A 23800-nucleotide genomic window follows, 5' to 3' on the forward strand; every position below is an offset into this window, starting at 1 on the left:
CGGCTATTTTTCTTTGCGGGGAAAAATAGTACAACGAAAGCAAGTAAACGTTAACCTAAATTATTTTTAATATTTTGAAGCATTGCATGAATTACTCTAACAACCAGCCATTCTGATTATTCAACGGATATCAGAGACACAGTTTTTCTTTCTTAAATACATAGATAGAGAGATTAGAGAGAGTATAGAAGGAAGGAATCTTCGAGGATGCAGCGGTCTGTATCAGACGATGCGATTTCTAGGCAATCTCTCTGACCCATTGGTACCACGACAGTTCTTCATCTCCGTGATACTTACCTGGTATATAAGAGAGAAATCGCGTGGAGTTCCATAATCGAGATATTGAATTCCTTTACTGCTACGGTGAAAATGTTGTATCTAAATGCTGAGGTGAGTCTGGTGTCACGTTTGTGACCCAGGTTTACCGAATGCCCAGGGGCCCAATTCTAAAGTCACTCGATAGTCATAGTATCCAATGAATTGTAACAAACGACTTGTATCCGTGCTCTTAAACGAATTAGTCGCAACTAGAATCTCGCGTGCGAGTCTCTGCAGTCGAATCATTTAAGAATTGGGCCCCACGATCCAGTTTTCTGCACCTGCCTTATTCGCTCTAGATTTATATTTAATTACGCCACTTTGTGACATGGACTGCATTACGTAGGCACAGGTATGCGATTTCACCTTTTTCAGCGCCTTTGGGTAATCGGACTCGCTTGAAATCTGTACACTGTATTTATACCGTCTTTGGGTTTCTCTTCTTGGTGTATAAACTTGATCTTCTGTACTTTGTGACCTCTACTCAGATACACAGACTTGGTGAACGGGGCTGGACACTTCTTCTTTCGATCACTTTTTAACCCAGTAATATTTACAGTGTACTTCTGTTTTCAGGCCAGACTAGCTGAACTTGATACACCCAGACGTCTCGAGAATTTGCAAAAGCTCGAGGAACTCAAGAAGCATCTAATGGATTTGGAAAAACAGGTGAGCCCCTCTCACAGCCGTATTGAGTTTTAAACCCGTTTTCCAACATCGGTGCTATGTTAACGCGTGTTAAGAAATGTCTAAAAGAAAGATGGAAAAAAGGCTAATTGGATACGTGTCACTTGTGGATTCTCTGCGTAATTGTTACAAGCACGATGACTGTCGTGCGGAAATTTGTGTTAAAAAAAAAAAATACAAACTTGTAGGCACCGACAATCCACCGTCGAATAAGTATTAGTGCAATTAAACATGCTCTCGACAAAGTTTAACAATTGCAATCCGCCGCTCGAGTGAATTTGCACAAAGCAGGATAGCTGGGGTGGTAAATTTTCAAGACGCAACGAATGGCGGGAGGGTGAATCGTGGACCGTGAACCGTGAACTGTGAACTGCGACTAACTCGGAGCTGACAAGGCAACGAATTAAAAGTTTGCAATCCACGGGGTGGACGGGTGGTTCGGTTCAATTTGTCCGCCTTTATGCAAATGTTGTTTATGAGGAGTTTTCCTCTTTCGACATCCCTGCACCGACCAGGAACTTCCTCCCTGAAAGACGACGTCTGTTCGGTTCACCGCCTGGTCGCGGTTACTAGACGGTGAAATGAATTATCTACCTCGCCAAACCGGGCACGTAATGACGCGACACCTCGCCATGCGTAAACGTTTTCTAAACTCCAGCCATGCTGCAACGGGAACCTGGGAACTCCCGCATTTCGATCTTTCTTCAAAGGCCAACAGAATCCTCTAACGCCCGGAAGGCATTGAACAATTTTCTTCCTAGTTTGGATATCATTTTTTGCGGTTAAAAGACCGTTTTGTGGTATCCTGTCGACTCTTCGTCAACTGCGATATTTTAACCAGACAACTAGTTAGAGAAATTTTCTCTTCTCATAGTTTATAAGATAAAGTCTTCTTTTTGTAAGTGAATCATCGAATGAAACACGAAGGATCTACTCGAACCAAGTGAATTTTTCAAAAACTTGTTCCACCTTAATGTCTACCTAATCTTGTTTCGAAACATTTGTTCTAGTACGAGAAAGGCAAGCCGATGGTTAACCTTGTTGACAATATGGTGAAGCTTGGCTCGTTATACAACCGCGGTACGACGACTAACGGTACCGGTGGAGTGTCGAGTTCCCGTCACGACCTCGTCCAGGAGAAGACTAGGGAAGTACGAGATCGTCTGGAGTTTAATCAGCGTGTCCAAGAGCAGCGACTCCTGGCCGAGGAGCGTCGGGACTGGGACAGGCTGAGTCCCGATCACGGACAGCTCCAGGTGCGGAGAAAAAGTTGATTGTACCGTGTGTGGACGGAAATATTCAATGCTGTTCAGCCTTCCGTCCATTCGTATTCAACATATCCGTGAATATGATTGCGAGAGTAACAATGGGGGGAGCAAAAAATGGCGGACGGGAACGATTACGAGGTTTTATTTTGGGAACAGTGAAACGATTGTTCCGCGACCTCACGCGCCGAGTGAATTTTCATTCGTACCAGCTTTTTTAACCCCACCACGGAAACGCCGCGGCGTCTACCGGTTGTTACTTAACCCGCAAATGTGCGGGGACTGCAGATGCTGTAACTGAATATCTCCGGCTAGGTCACGCCGCGCCTTCGTTACACGCAGATACTACGCCAACTCTCTGATGTACACATTTAATGCCCCCTCTAATGTGGGACTTGGATTAAATTCCATGGCAAACAACCGGCGGTTTTCAAGAGCTGCGCAGTTGTTTTCGTCCGCCGTTAAGTACGTTTTGTACGTCCGCGTGTTTGCGGGGAATAGCTGTTTTTCTCGAGTAATTACTTTTCCAAGTTTATTACAACTGTTCGCGTAAAGTTCTTGTTAGGTACGTGTGCAAACTTGTACTTTGACGAATATTTCTAGGTAACATAAGCGGTCGTCATTTGCGAGTCTTCAATTTATCAGATGCCTTTTTTCCCCAGGCAAAGGTTCAGCAGCTTTACAAGCTGGATCGGTTACTCCAGGAGGAATCCGGGACGCTGCACAGTCTCCAACAGGACAAGGTGAGACAATATCTGCGGAGCAGAATTATCACGAGCAGTAGGTCAGAGCTTTTGGACCTGCAAAAATAGTCGAATAGTTTTTAGAAAAAGAGTGAAATGCGGAAGCTTTTCAAAACTCGGTCCAAACTTGAGAGAAAAAAGAGAGTGGAAAAAGGAACAAAGAAAAGGGAGGTTGGGGGGTTGGAGTAGTAGCGAGATAACTTGTCGCCGGTTGAACGTGCCGGTGAGCATCGTTCCTCCGCGATTCTTGAATGGGAAAAATTAAAACCTTTTCTTCTCTTCGACCGTAGGAAATATTGGAAAAGGCTCTGGGCGGATTGAGGAACAAACTTCAGGGGAGCAGGAGCAATCCGGCCGAAGTGGAGCGCTACCGGAAACAGCAGCTACTTCTCGAGCGGGAATTGAGCAGAGTCAGATTGCTGCTTGCCCACAACTCGAAGGTATATACCGGACGCTGTGTCGTTGCTTCGAGAACTTTTGAACTATTTGCAAATATACGTTATCCTCTTCTTATTACTCTCTCTTCTCTTACTCTCCAGAAACTCGAGGAGACCGTGGCTGAAAACGCTCGCCTCGAACAGGAACTCGTCGTCCTGAGACAAAAGCTTCAGGCGTCCCGACGGTACGCCGGAAACGTGACCAGGGATCCCTCGGGAACAACTGCCGCCCTTGAGGCTGAGCTTAGACGAGTTCAACAGCTGGTCGGCGACCTGCAGCGACAACGTCAGGAACTTAGCATTCAGGTCCGTCAGTTGACGGAAAAGTCGCACAGCCTTGTGCAGCAGATACGACCGCAGCATGTGACTTGTGAGTGAGATCTCGGTTCGACAACGTGTCGCTCAGAGGGATTTGGCTATTTCTTGATACTTTGACTTTTCTATTCCCTGAACTCTGTTGTACACTCTTCTCGCCGTCCCAGAGGTGGAAGTAAACAATTACAAACCCGAAATGAATCAATCCGACTTTTCACTTCAGCTCCGCAGGTTCATCACCATCGGTCGAAGAAACGCAGTCACAGTTCTTGGCTCGAGACCGACCTTGACTCGGGGATGACGCTGGACCATGGATTGGACTCGCCGACGAGCTCCGTTCCTTCCGGCTCGCCAGGCATCCGGCAAAACGGAAGTCCCCATCAGCATCAGCACAGCGCTTCCTCTCCCCAGTACAAGGACCCCCCGCCGGTACCTTACAAAGAGCACAATATCGGCGTGGGTTCGACGCAGCACAATGCTCAGACGTACTACAACCATTCGTCTCATAACCAGCAGCCCCAGCATTACCATCGAGTTTCTGCCCACTCGCCCCAAAGCCAAATATCCGCATTGTCGCCCCAGCTTCGCGAACAGATCCATCAGCATCAGCTGAAACAGCAACAACTCCGGGACCAGATGCAGGGCAAGGGAAGTCCTGTGCAGAACAATGTCCCAGGACCGCTTTACGTCAATACTGATTCCAGGAGACAAGGTAGTATGCTTGAACTAATTCGACTTCCGGTATTGTGTTTACGGTCCCACTGTACCGTGGAGCTTTTTCTCTGAGAATCGCGGATTATTCTGAAATTATTTTTTGGTCTACTTTACGGACCGCCTCGCGTGGATTGAAGTTTCTTTTTTACCGCGAGAACAACGAATCTTTGACCTTTGATACGGTTTCCGGTTTTAGTCGGGTCAAAAGTCGTCCGAATATGAGAGAAACAATAGAGACCGCCGGGTGAATGAATGTAATGAAGCAAACGAGAGAAAAGAGAAGAAAATAGAGAGACTAAAACACTGGGTAGGAAAAAGAAAGCTGAAGAAAAGGGCGCAAGAAAAACGCTAGGCAGAGCAGTGGGAACGAGTCCCTTTGTTGGACGGACGAATGAGCGAACGAATGAAAGAAAGGATCCTTGGCAACCCTGGCTCACCCCCTCCTGCAGGGTCTCGTCTCACTGCGGACAAATACTTTTTAATTTCTGAAAAGATCCGAACGCTGTCTCGTTCCTCTGAAGGACGCCAGCCTAGCCCTTCACTTCCGGCTTTATAATAAGCTCGCCTTTCAATTTATTATATATACGTACTAGACCAATCTTTTAGCCTCTGCTGTATGGAGTAGACGTTTTTCTCCCAGTATCCAGTATTTGCCGAGTTTCGTATAAAAATTCGCTTCTCACTTTTCCGCCGACCGTGATTTAACGAGATTGAAGTTCAATTTTCAACTTTACAATGCTTACGAAGGTTTCGTTAAATTTTTGGAATGTAAGATATGTTTTTTTTTTTGTTACGGCAATTACTTAATTTCGAACCATCGTAAACTCGCGTGATAACAATTTTTCCGGAAACAGAAATTGTCTCATTATCACGTTGCGAAATTCAATGTATAATTGGGCAACGCGATCCGTAAGCGATTGTGTCACTTTCGGCGTCGTATTGCTGATCAGGTGTAACACGTGATCGTGGAACTAAATTCTTTTTGGTCTCTCTTTTTCAGACTCAACGAAATACCTTGAGTCTAACTCCGACAACCCTCCAGCTCCACCTCCAGAATACGTGCCACCACCACCACCTCCGCCATCCGAAGAAGCGCTTCTTAATGGAAATTATGGGCAAAACGATGAAAGCAAATTCAGTGGTAAATGGAAGAAAAATGACGAATCAAACTTGAATTTAATTTAAATCTATCTATAGCGAAGCATTTTATAAAAAAAAAGAGAAGAATAATGCCTAGTTATCGTATCGTGATACGAATGGAATTGAATACCTTGTAAATAACGCTCGCCAAATTCGGGAAAAATGTTTTGTTTCCTTTATTTTCTGCGATTTTCCGTACAAAAAGTACTTTTTTTACAGGCCTGATGCATGGACGTGAAAAACAGGAGATAAAAACTGTGCGAATAGTGAAACGGGAATCCGAACGACGGCAAAGGGATCGAGGCGACCGGACGGGAAATATTGGGATTCCGTTGACGAACGGATTGCAGGTACCAGGAAGCGCGAAGAGGCTGAACGAGGATGACTTCGGAGGCTCGCAACAGTTTGAGGTAGGAAAAAGACACTCTCTTGTTCGCCCCTGGAAAACAAACATATATACATGTATATATGTATACATATATAAAAGTTGAGGGCGCACGCTTTGTAACAGTTTTAATCCATATTGCAAACATGGTGCGAATCTCTATGTATCCCCCTCAGAAATCTCAGCTGGACAGGGTGATGGAGGAGTCAGCGGCAATGATTCACGCCCAGAGCAGCGTTCAGCTTTCGGAAATGGACGACGTGCAATTCCAGCGCAGCATGTCCCTCCCACGGGGATTTGGCGGGCAGCGACCACAGCCAGGAATTCATCAGGGTCCGGTGCCGGCGCCACCGCGAAGTGACAGTATGAACGCCCTCAGGAACATGATGGTCCGCCGCCACAGAGTACGGGTAAAGAGGAAACATCCCTGAAGCATCTATAAAAATTTCCCTTACATTTGATCGTGTTGAACTTTCGTTCTTCATTTCTGTTTTTTTAATTCCTGTAATAATTTTCGCTTCCTTAAAGTTTTATTTCTTCATTTTGTTTCTCATTTTTCACAACCCTGTATTTAGTTTGAGAACCAAGACGGAAGCTCGGACAGCACATTATCGCCTCACACAGAGAGTCCAAATTCTGGCTCCCAAATGGCGACGATGAGTTCGCCGAATTACTCGATCAGCCCTCCGTACAGTCCGAGTCATCAGAACTATTCGCCTATTCAATACTCTCGAGGCGGAAGTGGCGCGAGCGGGATTTCCGGCCAGGGGTTGCCGGTGCCCTCCCAATATTATCCTCAACCCGCCGTTCCTCCAGGGACGAGCTTCGCGATATCCTCGAATCCTGGCAGTCCGGTCGCCACTTCGCCTCCAACCGCCCACGAGAGGCTTTTCGGATCGGCAGCAAGCATCAACAGTCTTCGTGATTCACCCCAGCTCTCTCCCGTATTCAAAAGCGAAGCCGCGAGGCAGATCATCAAGGAAATGGCCGAGAAGAGGTCCGAGGGACCAAGGAGAAGGCCCGTGCCTAAAGAAAAGAGGCGACACTACACGGTGTCCAGCAGCAAACCGATTCTCGATCTCGAGGACACCTTTTCCAAGATGGTACACGACCCTCGAAGTATCTTTTTGTTCATGTCATTTTGTTTTTTGCTTTTTATGTTTTTACAACAATTGGTTCGTCGTATTTCTGTTTCGTTTTTAACGGACATCGCTACCCCGTAGAATATTTTTGAATATATACCATCGACACTGAGACTTGAGATTGAATGCATTGCTTGCCTGTTGTTCGTTGTTGTTGTCGTCATCTTTTCTTCTGTTTTTCCACTTATAAAGGGAATGGGTCGCGCGAGAGACGATCTTGACATGGAACGAGCTTTGAGGCCGCGTATCAATGCTCCTGACGTGGTCAGGTCGACCCTCAGCCACAAAGAGCTGAAATACAACGAGAGCACGATTGACAACCTGCTTGGTACACCAAACAAAATTCTGATCCCTGAACGCTACATTCCGGAACAGGTAGGAATTAATCTTTCACGAATTTTAAACCGATTGTAAGGAAATAGATTTTCGAATTTTTATGTAATTTACTGTAGACTCCGGAGCTAAGTGCAGAGGAGCAGGAACACCGTCTTAAGAAGGCTGAATCAATTAGAAAGATGCTATCTGAGACGACGGTGACAGCGCCCGAAAATCCTGGTGAGTGTGTTCAGCTGCATATTATAGCTGCTGTTAGCAGCTAGCCGACTGAGATTTGTAGGAGATTGGCGAAAATTCAAACGCAACGTTTTTGTTCATTTTTAGAGGAAGAAGTTGATCAGCAAAAGTCAAATACCTTGAAGAAAAAAGTTGCTGAAGAAAAACGACAAAGAGAACATATATTACAGCTTAATCAAATTCTAGCTAAGCAAGTTATGGAGAAGAGTAAGATGGTTGCTGGTGAGTTTTTTTTTTTTTTTACATAAGAGAAGATAGGCTTATTGTTTAAATTTTGTCGATACTCATTTAGCGTTTGGCTTGATGCATGGCCCCGATTATTATTACTGTTGCCACAGCCATGTAGCTACGTATATCCGGTGAGCATGGTGACGTAATTGTTTTTCCTAATTGTTCCTTGTTTTTTCTTTGTTTGTAATTTCTTTCTCCGAGTAACTTTCAAAAGTATTTTCGAACATAGGTTGCTTTATATAATCATTTATGTATCCTTTTTTTTTTTACCCGATCCGTATATTATTTCGTTAATTAATACATATCTACAGTGGAGCAGAGGTCGACAAGCTGGGCACACGATTTTCGGCGGATTATAATTTCGGTTGATCCTATTTTACGTGTTTATAAACCTTAGAAAATCAATTCAGATAAAATTATATTCCTATTTCTCCCGATTTTTCAACTTTTACTGTCCTGATCAAATTATTATTACGTGTCTTTTTTTCGTAATCAAATATACCTTGGTGGGATTTTTTCAATGGTTCAAATTCCTTTGCAGAACCGTATAAATGTTTCGCAAATCCGTCAAAATTTATTTCCTTTTTTCGTAAACCTCTCTATTCTTTCATTAGAATGTTGTGGAATTAAAATTCACTGCACGGTTGACATTGAAAAAAATTCTACCAAGATTATTATGTTTTAACTGCAGGCGTATCTTACGTTAAATGGATCTACACGAACCCTGATTTATATTTCACGAGCTGTAACACGTTATGCAATATATTATCGATGCGTGATCCATAGCAATTGCAGAGCTGGGAAAAATAAACCTCTCTTATCCATTCAAAAATGCAGCGACAACTATCGAATCACACGTGTAGATCCATGGATGGAAAAATTGGCGTGGCATGACATCAACGTTGACGTAAAATGCGTCGTTTCGAGCCGAAAAGTTTTTTTTTTTTGTTTTCGAGTGGTTTATACATAGAGTTGCTGGATCGTGTTTGTGCTGTGTGTAGGTAACCAGGCGCACTGACATCACATGCTTCCATCTCCATGTAGGACTACTACACACGCCACATTATATGTTTTCAGGTTTGTTTGTTTTATTTTTTGTATTTTCTTTCTAATACCTTATTCGTTATTTGCATACTTACATACATCGATACATTCCTACATTATTATTTCTATTATTGCTTTGCAGAAAACACATTCTTGTTTGTTCACACGTAATCAATGAATCGGGGAGTAATAAAATAATCATGCTAGACAATAAACAACTTCCAAGAAAAAAACAAAAAAAAATATACTCCAACACTCAATCCTGTAACTCGTTATCTCTTCTGAATTCAGTTTTGACAGCGGGAAACACATTTTAATATCGAGATTAAAACGAACGAGTCTTGATTAATACCCATGTGCATTTATACCTTTCCATTTGTACCAAGATTGGACCCTACACAGTTTCATTATTAACCAATTGTCCATGTTTTTTTGTACCTTCATTTTCTAATCTATACATCGAAAACCTATTCCGGCAGTGAAAGCACTGGCAACGCTTCCGTTGGCGCCATCAGAGCCGAGCTTCGAAGAAGATGACCTCTCGCCAGTGACCCCGTTACCCCTTTACCAGCAAAGGGAGAATTTTTACTCGTAAGCACAAAATAAGGTATAGATATTGCACGCTGCATAATCAAACGTATTTTAAGTTGGTACAGTCGAAAAGGTACAACATAAACCCGTACGAAACCGAAGGAAAATTACTGCCAATTATATATATATTTATATATATATATATATTATATGGGAAGAATAACTTGACTAAAAACATCGCATAAACTAAAGTTCGACGAATAAACCGATATATAGTACATCACTTGTGTAGTACACGTCAATAATTAACTAAATTACGGCTATATGTATAATTGAAAGAAAAAAGACTTGCTACAAGAGAGGAAACGACGTGTATCATAAAATCATGTAATAAAAATCTATATATGTACAGTAGGTATACATAACTACCTATCTAGGTAACGTGTTAAGAATTGAGGATAGAATTTACATTTGCAATGATACGTGCGAATAAAAGATATATAATAAGTGTATAGAAAAAATTGTTGTTGAATTCAAATATCAAAGGACTGAAATTTTATCATCGCGCTAATAATAATTTAATGTAGACACACGATATGAGTAATATATGTGTATGAAAATAACGTAGAATTATCAATGGTAATAGTATACGAAATTAAATTCCGACTGCATACAAAATCGGCCAGTATTGAATCATTGCACAAATTTTGGTACATCGTAACGAATACCGTTTTCGTTTTTTAATTGCTTTTACTATTCTTGACCTTTTTCTTCTAAACTTTTGGATCTAATTACGATTTTGCGTTTAGATGAGGTAAAAATTTTAGCAATGAAGGTGAGAAATCACCGCGCCAGTTTTTTTGAGTTGCCTATAAATCTTGAAATTCGATTTTTCGATAATGAAATAACGAATAAATGTACTCGCGATCACAGCGCGACTTGAAACTTCCTTTATTACATTACACATTTGTATATAATATAGTATTCACAAAACTATTCATAGAATCATGTACGTTAATTATTGTACTATAATATTATTATTATTAAACTAACTATCGAGATGATGGAATACTTCAAAAGCGTAACAATTCACGTAAATGAAACGGAGTCTTCTCTTTTTAGTAATAAAAATACTAGGAATGTACGACAAAGCATTTTTGAAAATAATACTACCGTTACTATGAACCACGTAATAATCGCTATAATATTTAAATGCATGGAAAAATCAAAAAACCAAACACGGAAATCCTTGAATCGAAGAAAAATCTATAGTTATGAAAGAAAATGAGGCAATAAATAATATCGGAATTAAATTACTAACAAGTGCCAAGTTTAATAACCAATGAATATGTGCGTGTAGATCACAAGTATTATTTGAACTTGAAATTCCATTCGGAACGAAACTGACCAATTGTAATAACCGTATTAACATTGAAGAAAAGTAGCTGGATTATCGAATGAAACCGTGACAGCTATAATAATAAATATCGTGTAACGCGTGGCGTGTAAAACATGAAATTTTTCATCTTTATTTCCGTAACGGTATTCTTTTAGTTATTATGAGCAATAAATAAAGAAAAAATAGTCTACGTTACGCTTGACGCTTGTGTGTACGATTATATTAACACCGCATATAAATATAATAATTCATACTTATATATTTACAGTCTTGTAGTAAATGTTTAAATAACTAAATAATCAATTAGAACGAATTCTGAAATTATTATCTACTCGTTTGCTTTCCTATTCGTCTATTGGCCGCATACAACGTCAATGACTTCGGTACAGCTTTAAATCTCATAGCAGCGTACGTCGTTTAATGAATACAAATATAATATAATTATATTATAACTATATTATATTAGCAGCGTATTTTCAATCTCGTATTATTTTCGAGATTTTTTAATGTAGCCTGTAAGCATATTGAAACCAGTTGATACGCCTAAAGTGTCGGTGCATACACTGTATATAATAAATATACTATCGGTAAAGCGCGCTGTGATCATAACGGTTTTATTTACATCACATTTACAATTTTTTTAGAATTTTGTTTTTTATCAGTTTGTTTTTAAACTGAGTAATATTTTAGAAATTAAGAATCAAAATACAACATATTTGATAACGGACTAATCTGGTATTGTCAATTGACACAATAATAGCAACTTATTGCAATTTTTTCATACCCTTATAAATGTTATCTATCATTCCGTTACACTATAGAGGGAGTCAATTGCGGTACACTATCACCTTCGCTAAAGAAATACATTCGATTTAATTTAACGACATTAAATTGTTCGTTCGCGCGATTTACTTAAATTATAATTGTAAAATTATCACAATAACCGCGACTTGCATCAGCTGTTTAAAATTAGGTGGTAGACAATCAATTTCACTCCTCTAGTGAAATAACGAATATTACATTCAAAAAGGATTGTTTCAATTATCATATTTCCGTTTAATTTTCGTACTTGTACGTTGTTATTTCTTCGAATGCGTATTACTTTCAACTATCAATTAGACAATAATAATAAGTGTATATCGATGTTAGGATTATATAAATATATACATATTAGATAAAAAGTAACAAATTAACGCGAAAGATAGAGAAAAGAAAAATTAATTTATAAAAATTATAAGGGCATGTATACATAAAATCGACTTTTATCTCAGATTATAATTTCTAGGTGAAAAATATTGTAGTTATATACGTACGTGTATATGAATATAGATATATGAAAATGATTAAATATTGTATCATAAAGTTATATTATATGTATGTAACGACGTGTATCGGTTCCGTAAAATAGACATACAATAATGCAGAGTATTATAATAGATATGAATATCGTGTAAATACAATGATCGTCTAATATAGAGTAGGTGAATTAACGGTATATAAAAAGATCAATATCAATGATATCATACGTACATACATATGTATACATAAATATGTAAATGTATACAGATTGCGTGAAATTTCAACCCACGTCTTTTACTGTTTTTATTACCTCTCATTCCGAACTATGCATACAGTAAAATGTACCAAGTAAATTGCAACAGTGTTTGTCAATTCAGAGACTTCAAAATATAGTAAGAAATTGCCGCTTCACACAAAAAATTGAGAGACAGGCAAAGTTGTGAATATTATAAAATACAAATCAATAATGTTTTTTATTTCCGAAACTCGTCAGTTCTATTTCCTTTTATTTGTGAAAACGTGATTTCGCTACTTTTTAGATGGCATGCCTGACCTTTCGCGTACATATGTATACTACGGTATATCCGTAGGTATGCAAAATATCAGTAGGTATTTACAGATGGATAGTTATGGATACGATCAATCCTATTACGGATTATAACGGCAACGCGTCGACAGATACTGACACAAAAATATATTATATATGAATCATATACATATACATATATATTAAACAACAAAGAAATATTCGTTAATTATAGTCCGCGTGGTTGAAATTCTCAAAACTCGAATGTTCATAAATCATTATTATTATTATTATTGTTATTATTATTGTTATTATTAATATTATTATTATTATTATTATTATTATTATTATTATTATTGTGAGAAACAAAAAATTGATCCCCGTTATACGCTCAATTGTATTGTTTTTACGTTACACTGAAATCTGTTGATTATTGCATAGCTGTATTATAATATACATATACATATATATTATACACGACTATAATATTTTTCAGTATTGGTCAGAGTGTGTATACATACTTTATACCCTCACGGCTGTTTCATTTCTTCAAATTTCATTTTCTTCTAAAATGATGTGAAAGAAATACCTATATGCCAAAAGAAACACGCCAAATAAGCTTGTGGCAGAAATAATTAAAATCGAGACGGTGCATGACAACGGTTGAAAATAAATTTCCCGTTATACATACTCTCCATATACTGTTTAACGAGAAATAAACAAACTGGTTTTTAACATTATCGTCACCTCATTCTGATACGTTTCAATTCTGACGCTGTTATCTGTTTGTATATTCCTTCAGCTCTAACCATGCGACGGTATGTAAATACTTCGAGAGGAGTTGATCCATTTTTCAAACATCCCATAGCCACGAACCGATCATGTTCGAGACTAGATCTCAACATCTTTGGGGCCAGTCGTTGGAGAGCCACACGGTTATTGGTGTGTCTGGATTGGCAGGTAATCGAACACAATCTAACACCGTGATACAAATCCGTTTTTTACAATTGTTTATCGTCTCTTTCATGGCCAAAATGATAAAAATCCAGCAGTTCTGGCTTATGCATTCAGGCTGCACTTCCTTGTTACATTTTTTTTCATCCTTCGCCGAATTGCAACTTTTCTGGTTCTGCAACCTCGGTAATTCTCGGGGTCAATGACACTCGGCCTGATGCCGTAGGACTTGCCCTCCGAGATTAAACAGAGTGCAAATAAAAGATGCTTCTGCCTCGTATGCATAACATGTCGGAGTATATTTTGAAACGAAGAAGAAAATTCTGCGATTCCTATGATAACGAATTTTTAGACTTTCCGAGTTATATTTATTCATATGAGTATCTGATCGCAAATTATACGTTAATCTCTCTGTGATTGTTCAGAAAAAGACCCTTTATCATACTAACTGAGAAAATTATAACTATTTTTCCACATTCATAGGAAGAGTAATACAGGCTTCTGTTCTGACAATGAATCCCAATCAGTTTCGAACTAGGATAATGCGCGAGGTCTTTTCCGCGGCGATTTTATTCTTTCCTGGAATAAAAACTCGAGTTTCGTATAAACAATCATTACAAAGTGACTCAATCCATACTTTCCACATTTCATAGAGTGAGTTCACGGTGATCCTATTAAACCATGTCCATTATGAATCTGACGTGGTACCAAACGATTTTATTGACTTTAAAGTAAATGATGCGTAAAGAAAAATTCGGTTGAAACGGGCAGGTAAACCTCGTATTCTTGTTTGCGGAATTTTGCGGCGAAGAATATAATTTACTCACGTTGTACACCCGCATTCTGTACACGGGTACAACCGATTGCAAGAAAGATGATGATACGGAATACTTCTGTAGAAGGGAATGCGAATTCTTGTAAGTTGTGCACGAAGCCACGAGCGAGAACAAAGGAATTAAATTATTGTCGGATTACGCGGACTACTCATAAAATGTACTACATACCGGAAATCGTAAAGTCGAGGGAAATGGTCGGGAACCTTTTGATCGCATGCTAGTCGTAAGATCACGCAGAATAAAAGAAAATTTGTGTAAAAATTGCACCGTCTAGATTCCTTCTGGATTTCCGAACAGCGATACCCAAAAGTCGCGTGTCATTGTTCTTCTCCGGAGCGCAGGTAAGTTTCTGCATTGCATTCCAAGTTGACTCACTGTCGTCGCCGGAATAACAAGTTATCTGACAAAAACAGGAACAGCATGGTCTTAAAGCTTTGCATATGAGTGCAGTGGTCAGTGACTTGATCAACTGCACAAGTTGAGCCGTACCTGCACAACCCGCGATTTTCTTCAATCTTTCCTTGAACATCGACGAGCTTCTCGGTGTTCTGTATGCGCGCGATGCTCTGTCCTCTGTACTATTTCATCCAGCCTTGGTTTCAAAATCATAATTTAAATACTTCATACACACATTACTCATTACTGACTTCGTGATGTTTGCACAATAGACACCGCAAATTTCGTACGACAGAGTAAAGAGTACATATTGGCTTGTTTCGACATACTTATATCCTAATTTCCTCGAAAAATACAGCAAAGTGTAAACTCTTTTTTATTCAGAGTCCAAGAAGCGGGAGAATTGGGAACAGCGATCGAAATCAAGACTGAAAATCTAAAACAATGTCAGAATTTAACAAATAACAACATATATCTGTATATATCAGTTCGTCGCAGAAATGGCTCGAGGCGGTAGGTGACCCGTTTTTGGTCTAACGATGAATTTAATTAAGTATTGATAACGAATCAACAACAACCGTATAGTCATCGATTTTAGTTCGTATTCCGAAATTCTATTTCCCCAATTTGAATCAAGGATTAGTATAATATATTATACATATATATATATAATATATATATATATATAAAGAAATTTCAATTTGCGAATGAAACATACAGCGAAGCAAGTACTATTTCAGACAAGCGTTACAGTCACGTGACATTTAAACGCGACATGTATCCGATCTTGTTACATGGCGTGTATGTAAATTTTCGTCCAGGGCGTATAACATTAAACTCGTCGAAACGCCGAAGTTCGCCGTCAACTTATTATTTTATTTTACTTTTTTCATCATCTTTATTAACGGTTACGCTGACAAACTGCAGTTATCTCCGTAACATTATCGCAAGCGTCCTCTACAGTCTTAGAATCGTCGGTTGACCAGTTTTCGTAATGAATTTACGTTCCTCCCCGGATATAGGTAACTTGTAATTGCACGCTGCGAGGGGTAAAGAGAGATGAGGGAAAAAACGAAATGAGACCACCGGTGCAACAATTTCCGAGATAGAGAAGCTGTTCGATGAGACCTCTGTGTCACGTATCGGATTACGGACGACGACGGTCTCTTCCTTGGTGCACATACGTGATGGGGGGGTGGGGGGAGGGGAGGGCACGCATGCTTCTCGATGGACTTGTTGCTGGTTCTCGGGTCGTCGAACCAACCGACCAATCGGCAAGACTCTGTGAGCCTGAATCCTAATGAGGGCCCCCGGTATATATTCGCTCACCCTCGCATCGCCTGGAGATTTTTCAAACCACGCTCGGCGGGCAAGGTGAGTGAAAAAGATTCGTTTTTACTCGTTCTATCTGTGTCAGGTCAACCCCCCGACGTCATCTTCTTGTCCTACTTCGGTCGTCGATCTGGTTCAATGAATCTCTCCTCGAGCTTTTTCAACTTTCGCGGCTTGATCGTGTGGCGAAATCTCATGCGGTACACGCGTCTTACGATCGGTTTGAAAAAAAACAAACTGCTATTTGTGTGAAAAAAAAAAATTAAATAAACAAACAAATGTCCGGTTTGAAATTTCGAGACGCAACCGCAAACTCGATGTTTATATGTTAATATAGAAGAGCTGAATGTTAGGCATTTTAAACGTATAATGAAGATATGTATGCATATAATTGTTTTGGAACAGGTTTTAAATATAGGTAAAAGTTCGCATATGTTAATTAATTAACCGCTATAACATTAGCTATAGCTTGGGCGTGGAAATTTTAACACCTGGTTAAGTAGAGTTTTGTTAACTTATACGACGGCTTTGTCGCGCGCATATTAATTTCATGACGATTTTCTGTGACGAAATATTATGTGTGACTCGAGGGTCGAGCGACAGAATTATGGGAAGAACGCGAAGCTTGGATAAAACAATTGTTTTGTACCGATTTCATATTGTCACAAGAGCGAGATATTTTTCACGACGCTTTTCTGTTTCTCCATAATTTTTTCATCCAATATACTTAATTATTAATTCATCGGTGCTATGCGAAGAACGATCGAGGAATTTTTAATACATTCTGATCGTGGCTACCGGAACAGAAAACCGAAGGTTGTTACTGCGGTGTAACTTGCATTTTAATTCGATAAACAAACGATCCTTTGTTGCGACGAGCTCAGCTTGTAAGAAAGTAATCGGAGGCTCGAACTCAACAAACTTACAAATACGTCATACCGTAAATAATCCAATTTGCGGTAATCACGCAGAGGCGGTAATTAAAAAATTGAAACAAAACTTGACGCAATATCACAGATTGTTTTTCTATCCGTTTGTGTCATCCAAATTAATTGCTGAAAATATTTCACGGAGTCGATTAGCCAAAATCAAATTACCTGTAAACATCAGGCACAATATCGCGCGTATTGTTGCGAACGAATAGTATTGTGACATTAGAAGTGTAACGGGAAAGAGTCGAGTGACACTTGATGATCTGTACGACCGTTATTAGCCGTCCAGATCTTGTTGAAGGAAACGGAGAGCGGCCAGAGAGCTACCGTTCGCGAATTGCGGTTTACCAACCAACACGTTACGGTGCTTGGCGTTAATCCTCTGCATCATTGCACAATCAAAAAGCAAGAAATTATCAATTACAGGTAATTTATTTTGAAATCTAAAGACCGAAAATCATCGTTACGCACTCAACACTCGACAAGTCTAACGCAATGTCTGTATAGTGTACCCGTAATAAAAGACCGCGCCCAGCAGTGCAAGGTATCGCCTCGGTGAATAACTGTTAGAATTTTCTCCAACTGAAAATTTCTCGAATAACTTCCATCTCTTCATAGCAGAATGTCAACCTGTGTCTGGAAATTTACGATTCGAAAACTAGTTTGAAGGAGCGACTATGTGTAAAACACGCTTGTATAGATACTACTGACAATAACCCACTACAAATGTGGAAAGAACTCACAAGTCGATTCGTTGTAGGCAATTGATCATTTCGACTGACGAAAAATTTTTGATATTGAGGTTTATTGGGACAGTTTTATAATTACGGTATGTACAATAATTTACGGAGCATACGTTTAGTGATAAACCGCCAACATTTGGGATCAGTGCGTGATACGAGTAAATGTTTCAGATAACCCAAGATGACGTGGATGGAGCAGAAATTGACGATATTCTTTGTCGTATTTTCAGCAGCATTCTGCAATTATGCAATTGCTGGTAAGTAATATTTAAATCGTGATTAAATTCAAGGACCACGTAAAAAGTGGTTCAATATATTTTTGACAAACTCCTCTTCTGTCTCGGCGGAATCGGGCTGGTATTTCAAATCTTGGAATGTGATACAAAGGTAGAATTATTGCCGGGACTGGTTAGAGGGGTTTAAAAACTTTTTCTCATTATTTGACCGCAAATTTCAGGAGGTAACGAAGGAGAACCTGGAAGAGTCGTGTGTTACTTCAGTAACTGGGCGATATATCGTCCAGGAATAGGAAGGTACACGATAGATGATGTGCCAGCGGACTTGTGCACCCATTTGATTTACTCTTTCGTCGGTGTGAGCAACGTGACCTGGGAAGTGCTGGTGATCGATCCAGACCTGGACATTGAGCAGGATGGCTTCAAGAACTTTACGAACCTGAAGAACAAGTTTCCGGGATTGAAAACTGAGCTAGCTGTCGGCGGGTGGGCCGAAGGTGGACGAAAATACAGCAACATGGCTGCCATACCTGAACGGAGAAGATCATTCATCAGCAGTGTTGTAGGTGAGAGAAAAATCCAGTCGAAGGCTTTCCACCTAAGGGCACAATAACTAATTTACATACGTTAAACCTCTTTTATATTCTCTCGTTTCTCATTCTCTCCGCGTCTTGACCAATTATTCATTACATCTACCATCTTAAGAAATTCCTCTTACCACGTTACTCCTATACATTCACACTTTCTCGCTGCATCAGATTTTTGCTACACCTTAAAAATGGAAAAGGAGAAACAGCTACCAATGAATCTGATGGGTGACCAAAGTGTCAGCGTGTCGTCGTTTAAATCTCTGTGCACACACGGCGAATTCATAAGCGCGTTGAGGAGATGTCGTAAATTAATTCTGATTCTTTGTTATTATAACGGCTCAAGAGGCGCTTGTAAATTTACACCTAAAGCACGTTCAATACGTCGGAATTAGTCGAGTTCGTCATTCGGTAAGCACAATAGATTTACAACTAGGATTGTCTAAATTTTGTAGGATGTGATACGTCTATCCTAGTAATACGTTAATTACGGTTATATTTTGATAACCCAGACCTTGATTCAAGAAAAATTTCAGCGCTTGTTTTTTTGACTCCTGATTACTTATAACTCAAGTAACAGAGTCACATCTACACGTGCACGAAGTATTTCACTCGTAATTATAGCATGATTCTGCACATCATTTGCGCTAATTCTCGTGTCAGACAATAAGACGATGTTTTGCGTTTACACGTGGACGAGTTTTCGATTATTCTGGGTAAAACTGTAGTGAAAATTAATCGAAATAATGAAAACTGACATTATTCTCGAATAAGTTAACCTAGCAGTGCCCCTGAGAATATCTACGATAGATACACAATACCCAGTACATAATTGATTCGACCTACATCCAGAATCACAGTGTTTGCAAGAATCATTTTATCTCTACAAGAGACAAAGTTCCCTTGTACTCGTGTTCGCATCAGCAAAAGGTGTTGACTTTTTAAAATTTTATTAAACATTTTTCTCAGAATCTCTTTTTGTATAAATTAAATGACGGACAAAGGTCCCAACCTCTGCATAGTGATAAACATTTGTGCATCTTGTACGTATGCGTGATACGAACACGTTGAATGTTAGTATGAATAGTCGTAAATAGAAACATTTATGGATAACGTGTGCGATGTTTGTCCGTGGGTATTAAATTCCGTGTTATATCACGCGCGGCATTTCCAACTCTCTTGATATTCTTCTCCTTTTTCCAGAATTTATGAACAGATATGGCTTCGACGGATTCGACCTTGACTGGGAATATCCCGGGGCCGCCGACCGAGGTGGTAAATTCTCCGACAAAAATACGTTCTTCTATTTTGTCGAGGAGCTGCGACGGGCCTTCGACAGGGAGGGAAAGGGCTGGGAAATCACCATGGCAGTACCACTTGCTAAATTTCGCCTTCAGGAAGGTTATCACGTTCCCGAGTTATGCCAGTGAGTCAAATACCTCGCGTTTTAAAACTGGAGAGACGAGACGAGAATGAAATGGGATTAAAAAAAATCCTTGCATCTGGTTTCTCTCAAGTATAATTGCATTTTTGTCTGAAGCATGCCCAACCGATGTATGAATAACGTTCAAAACAAATAACCCAAACCTTGGCAAATCGATATCACCACGGAACAATAAAACTTACGCGGAAAACCATTCAAACAATTCTAACCCTAGTCACTTACACCTATGGAAACTTCCACATTACTTAAACGGGGTCACCCAGACCCCGGTCAACTTTGGAAAGTCATTACTGAACACATCATTACGTTATGCACAGTTACGACTTGTACAACATTCTGAGACAAAATTTAACGATCCAGATGTAGACTTCAATCTTAGATTTAGAAAAAAACAGTGGAGGATGTGGGAGCAATACTTGAAGCAAAGAAAGTAAAACAATATGCGATACACACGCGGGGTCTTTGAGATCCAAAAGTTTTTTGAATCATTCATCATTTTACTTGCACAAACAACCCTGACTCAAGGAGGCTGACTTTAAAATTGTACGTGAAAGTCGGCTCTGGAGTCAACTGGACCCCAGATCAGTGGCTAGGGTTAATTTTACTCTGCTTGCAGTCCTTCGATCAAGTGTAAGACAAATTGTTCCACACCGTAAATATACTATTGAGTATCGGTATTTCTTTCTCTTCGCGTTTCTTTTCTCCAGCCTAATAACCAATTGTAACATTAACAACGATAATTGACTATTACACAGACTCGTAGATGCGATTCATGTAATGGCGTACGATCTAAGAGGAAATTGGGCTGGATTCGCTGACACCCACAGCCCGCTCTATAAACGTCCCCACGATCAGTGGGCCTACGAAAAACTGAACGTGGTAAGTGAATCATTCGATTAGTGTCTCTAACGCTCTCGACGACTGAGCTTTGAAGTATAAGCTCTAGAGACGTTTCCGATAAAAATTTCTTCCAGAACGACGGCATGAGGCTGTGGGAGGACATGGGTTGTCCAGCGGACAAGCTGGTGGTCGGAGTGCCGTTTTACGGACGCAGCTTCACCCTGAGCAACAGTAACAACAACTACAATTTGGGAACGTATATCAACAAGGAGGCCGGTGGAGGAGCGATGGGCAATTACACGAGGGCGAAAGGGTTCCTCGCCTATTACGAGGTGCGTAAAATAGATGCGCTATTCGTGGTCGACTTTGAGATGTGCTTCTGGTCTATGAATCATTCAAATTCAAATTATTGCAGATTTGCCCGCATGTACAAGATCCGAATTCCGGATGGACGACCGAGTGGGACGCAGCGGGAATGGTTCCCTTCGCGTACAAAGGTAAGGACCACCGAGGCTTAGATGTTCAAGACATTGACGTTGACTCGGGATTTCAAGGTTCGAGGCTTGGAACGTTTCAGTCCTTGAGACGGCCCTTGCGACCAATTTTCAATTTGCATACAATGGTGCGAACGGGCAGTTATCCATGACATCTGCGCCACACCCTTTGGCACATCTTGAATTTTACCCAACGTACTCGGTAGCTCGATAACCACTCCTTCCTCTTCCCATTTTCTGCCGCAGGCACCCAGTGGGTCGGATATGAGAACGAGAAGAGTATCCAGATTAAAATGGACTTCATAAAGGAGCGTGGCTACGCCGGTGCAATGACTTGGGCAATAGACATGGACGATTTTCATGGTATTTGCGGGGATGAAAACGCGCTGGCTCATATTCTCCACGACAATATGAAGGACTACATCGTTCCTGCGCCTAAGCGAGAAACGACGCCAAGGGTTTGTGTCCAATTGCAGTTAATTACACGGTGCATGTGATACATTTATGGAATACTTGATAAGTTTCGTTCACTTATCAACTCTTAGCCCGAATGGGACCGGCCACCAAGCACTCCGGCTTCTCCCGAAGACAACAACCGTCCATCCAGGCCCAGCACAACGTTCGCGGTCACGTCCACCACCCGAAGGCCGACTCCAGCGTATAAACCACCCAGTACAACCAGCACGACGAGACAAACCGAGGAAACTACTCGGCCAACGCGACCCTCGTTGACGCCGACGTCCCCGAAACCTGTGATTATAAACGAGATAGACGATACTTCGAACGAGATCACATGCGGAAACGAGGACTTCATGGCATCCAAGGACTGCACACTGGTACGACAACTCAAATTGGAGATTCGTTGAGACTTATTTTCGCCGGACGTTACTCTCTCTTTCTCTTTCTCTCTCTGCATAACTTCCTGTGGGAGGGCGGAGTTCGCGTTGTACGGTATAAGTGCACGGAAAAAAGTGTAATGTAGATTATACATCTGTTTGGTGAATGTATGGATAGCACTTTTCCAGAGACAAATCTCCATCAATTGTGGTAGATCTACCTAAGAATATTGCAACTCATATTAGCGGATTTGTAAATCTTGCCATAATTTATGATGATTTTACTCCAAAAAAGTGCAGTATGTACATATATTCAACACAGGATATGGAAAGTGTACAATATTTTTCTGTCCGTGTGCGAATGATGGTGGGAATGTAGTACAACAAGCAGGAATTAGTCAGCGCTCAGAAAATTATAGAGATACGGAAGTTATTTGGAGCAGCACAATTTGCGCAGGCGTGACAGTAAGTACCGCAATTTTTCTGTTTCAGTATTATCGATGCGTGTATGGAAAACCTCTGAAATTCCAGTGTCGTGAGGGGACCGTTTACCATGCAGAAAGGTCAATTTGTGACTGGCCGAAGAACGCGGATCGCCCAGAATGCCGGAACATATGAATTTTGCAATTTCTGTTGTAACTGATTTCTTGGATTTAGATATTTTTTAACAATGTTCTGCACGTTCACCTTTATCCAGCTGTATTATATTTTTAGCGTATGTGTATAGCTATACGCAAAAAAGTCTCAACACGTGTGCAACGAGATTAAGCACGCGGGCGATTGAACGTTCGGTCTAATTCCCAATGTCGTTTTCACTGCGAATAGTTTATCAACCGCCTCACTGGCTCTGGTTTGGTTGCATATGCGTATTGGAGAACAATATCGTTGTTTCAGACACAAAAGAATAACTCATTCGAGTTCATTCAACGCCGGAGTGGGGTTGAAATATTAATTGAACTTGAAATAGAAATATTTACAACGCGAACTTGCGAACGTCATGCGGTCTGTTATCAGGTTTTTATACACAATCGTGTTATAATATTTAGAGCGTAATTGCGATGAGATTTTTTTTATACACGCACGTGCACCGAAATTTTCTCTGAGAAATAATTATAGTCTTTTATCTTTAAGTACCATTTCTCATTTTTCTTATCGTTTGATAATTACACCTATATATTATGATTGGATTGAACGATGTTGAACAATAACGAATATTGTGATATGTAACTTATAAATATAAATATTATGCGTGTATCGTTTATAAAAACTCATTCTAGATCAAGCTTTCCTCGATGATGGTATCAAACTCAACTGTCAAACGTATCACGGACTTTGCACATGCTCCCGTATTTTCATTTCATCGCAAAGCAAAGTATGGACTGTGAAACGGACAACTGGCCTTTTAATAAACCCTGTGTGGG

At 40.2% G+C, this 23800-nt stretch overlaps 2 protein-coding genes across 8 annotated transcripts in view; both read left to right on the forward strand.

Annotated features, from left to right (window-relative positions):
• The window catches only part of LOC124307620 (uncharacterized), a 142219-nt gene extending 126132 nt beyond the window's left edge, over positions 1 to 16087 (forward strand). Inside the window, exons 17-32 of one of the 5 annotated variants that reach the window (XM_046769501.1) lie at positions 895 to 987; positions 2016 to 2261; positions 2933 to 3013; positions 3304 to 3453; positions 3553 to 3820; positions 3989 to 4477; positions 5480 to 5620; positions 5839 to 6029; positions 6181 to 6414; positions 6580 to 7107; positions 7339 to 7521; positions 7599 to 7701; positions 7807 to 7941; positions 9474 to 9585; positions 13552 to 13709; positions 15958 to 16087. In XM_046769501.1, the coding sequence (XP_046625457.1) occupies positions 895 to 987; positions 2016 to 2261; positions 2933 to 3013; positions 3304 to 3453; positions 3553 to 3820; positions 3989 to 4477; positions 5480 to 5620; positions 5839 to 6029; positions 6181 to 6414; positions 6580 to 7107; positions 7339 to 7521; positions 7599 to 7701; positions 7807 to 7941; positions 9474 to 9585; positions 13552 to 13594 (2997 nt within the window). In that variant the 3' untranslated portion in view covers positions 13595 to 13709; positions 15958 to 16087. The other 4 variants (XM_046769503.1, XM_046769505.1, XM_046769502.1 and 1 more) reach the window with 4 other exon arrangements.
• Positions 16088 to 16177: 90 nt separating this feature from the next.
• Positions 16178 to 23071, forward strand: LOC124307624 (endochitinase). 3 transcript variants are annotated; one of them, XM_046769516.1, is made up of 10 exons: positions 16178 to 16309; positions 18114 to 18199; positions 18400 to 18744; positions 19969 to 20191; positions 20965 to 21088; positions 21184 to 21381; positions 21465 to 21546; positions 21790 to 22001; positions 22089 to 22379; positions 22872 to 23071. In XM_046769516.1, exons 2-10 carry the CDS (start codon positions 18124 to 18126, stop codon positions 22995 to 22997), a joined length of 1677 nt encoding a protein of 558 aa, XP_046625472.1. In that variant the 5' UTR covers positions 16178 to 16309; positions 18114 to 18123; the 3' UTR covers positions 22998 to 23071. The 3 variants fall into 3 exon arrangements, with proteins under 3 accessions (XP_046625472.1, XP_046625474.1, XP_046625473.1); XM_046769518.1 differs by lacking the exon at positions 16178 to 16309 and adding an exon at positions 17328 to 17625; XM_046769517.1 differs by lacking the exon at positions 16178 to 16309 and adding an exon at positions 17765 to 18028.
• The last annotated feature ends 729 nt before the right edge of the window (positions 23072 to 23800 follow it).

This window comes from Neodiprion virginianus, chromosome 6 (genome assembly GCF_021901495.1).
Source record: "Neodiprion virginianus isolate iyNeoVirg1 chromosome 6, iyNeoVirg1.1, whole genome shotgun sequence".
Taxonomy (NCBI): Eukaryota; Metazoa; Arthropoda; class Insecta; order Hymenoptera; family Diprionidae; genus Neodiprion; species Neodiprion virginianus.

Excerpts from the sequence above, each read along its gene's own strand:
- LOC124307624 (XM_046769516.1), top strand. The coding sequence starts at position 18,124 with ATGACGTGGATGGAGCAGAAATTGACGATATTCTTTGTCGTATTTTCA. Across the intron at positions 18,745-19,968 it reads ATTCATCAGCAGTGTTGTAG|AATTTATGAACAGATATGGC; the intron begins GTGAGAGAAAAA and ends TCCTTTTTCCAG. Across the intron at positions 22,380-22,871 it reads CATCCAAGGACTGCACACTG|TATTATCGATGCGTGTATGG; the intron begins GTACGACAACTC and ends TTTCTGTTTCAG.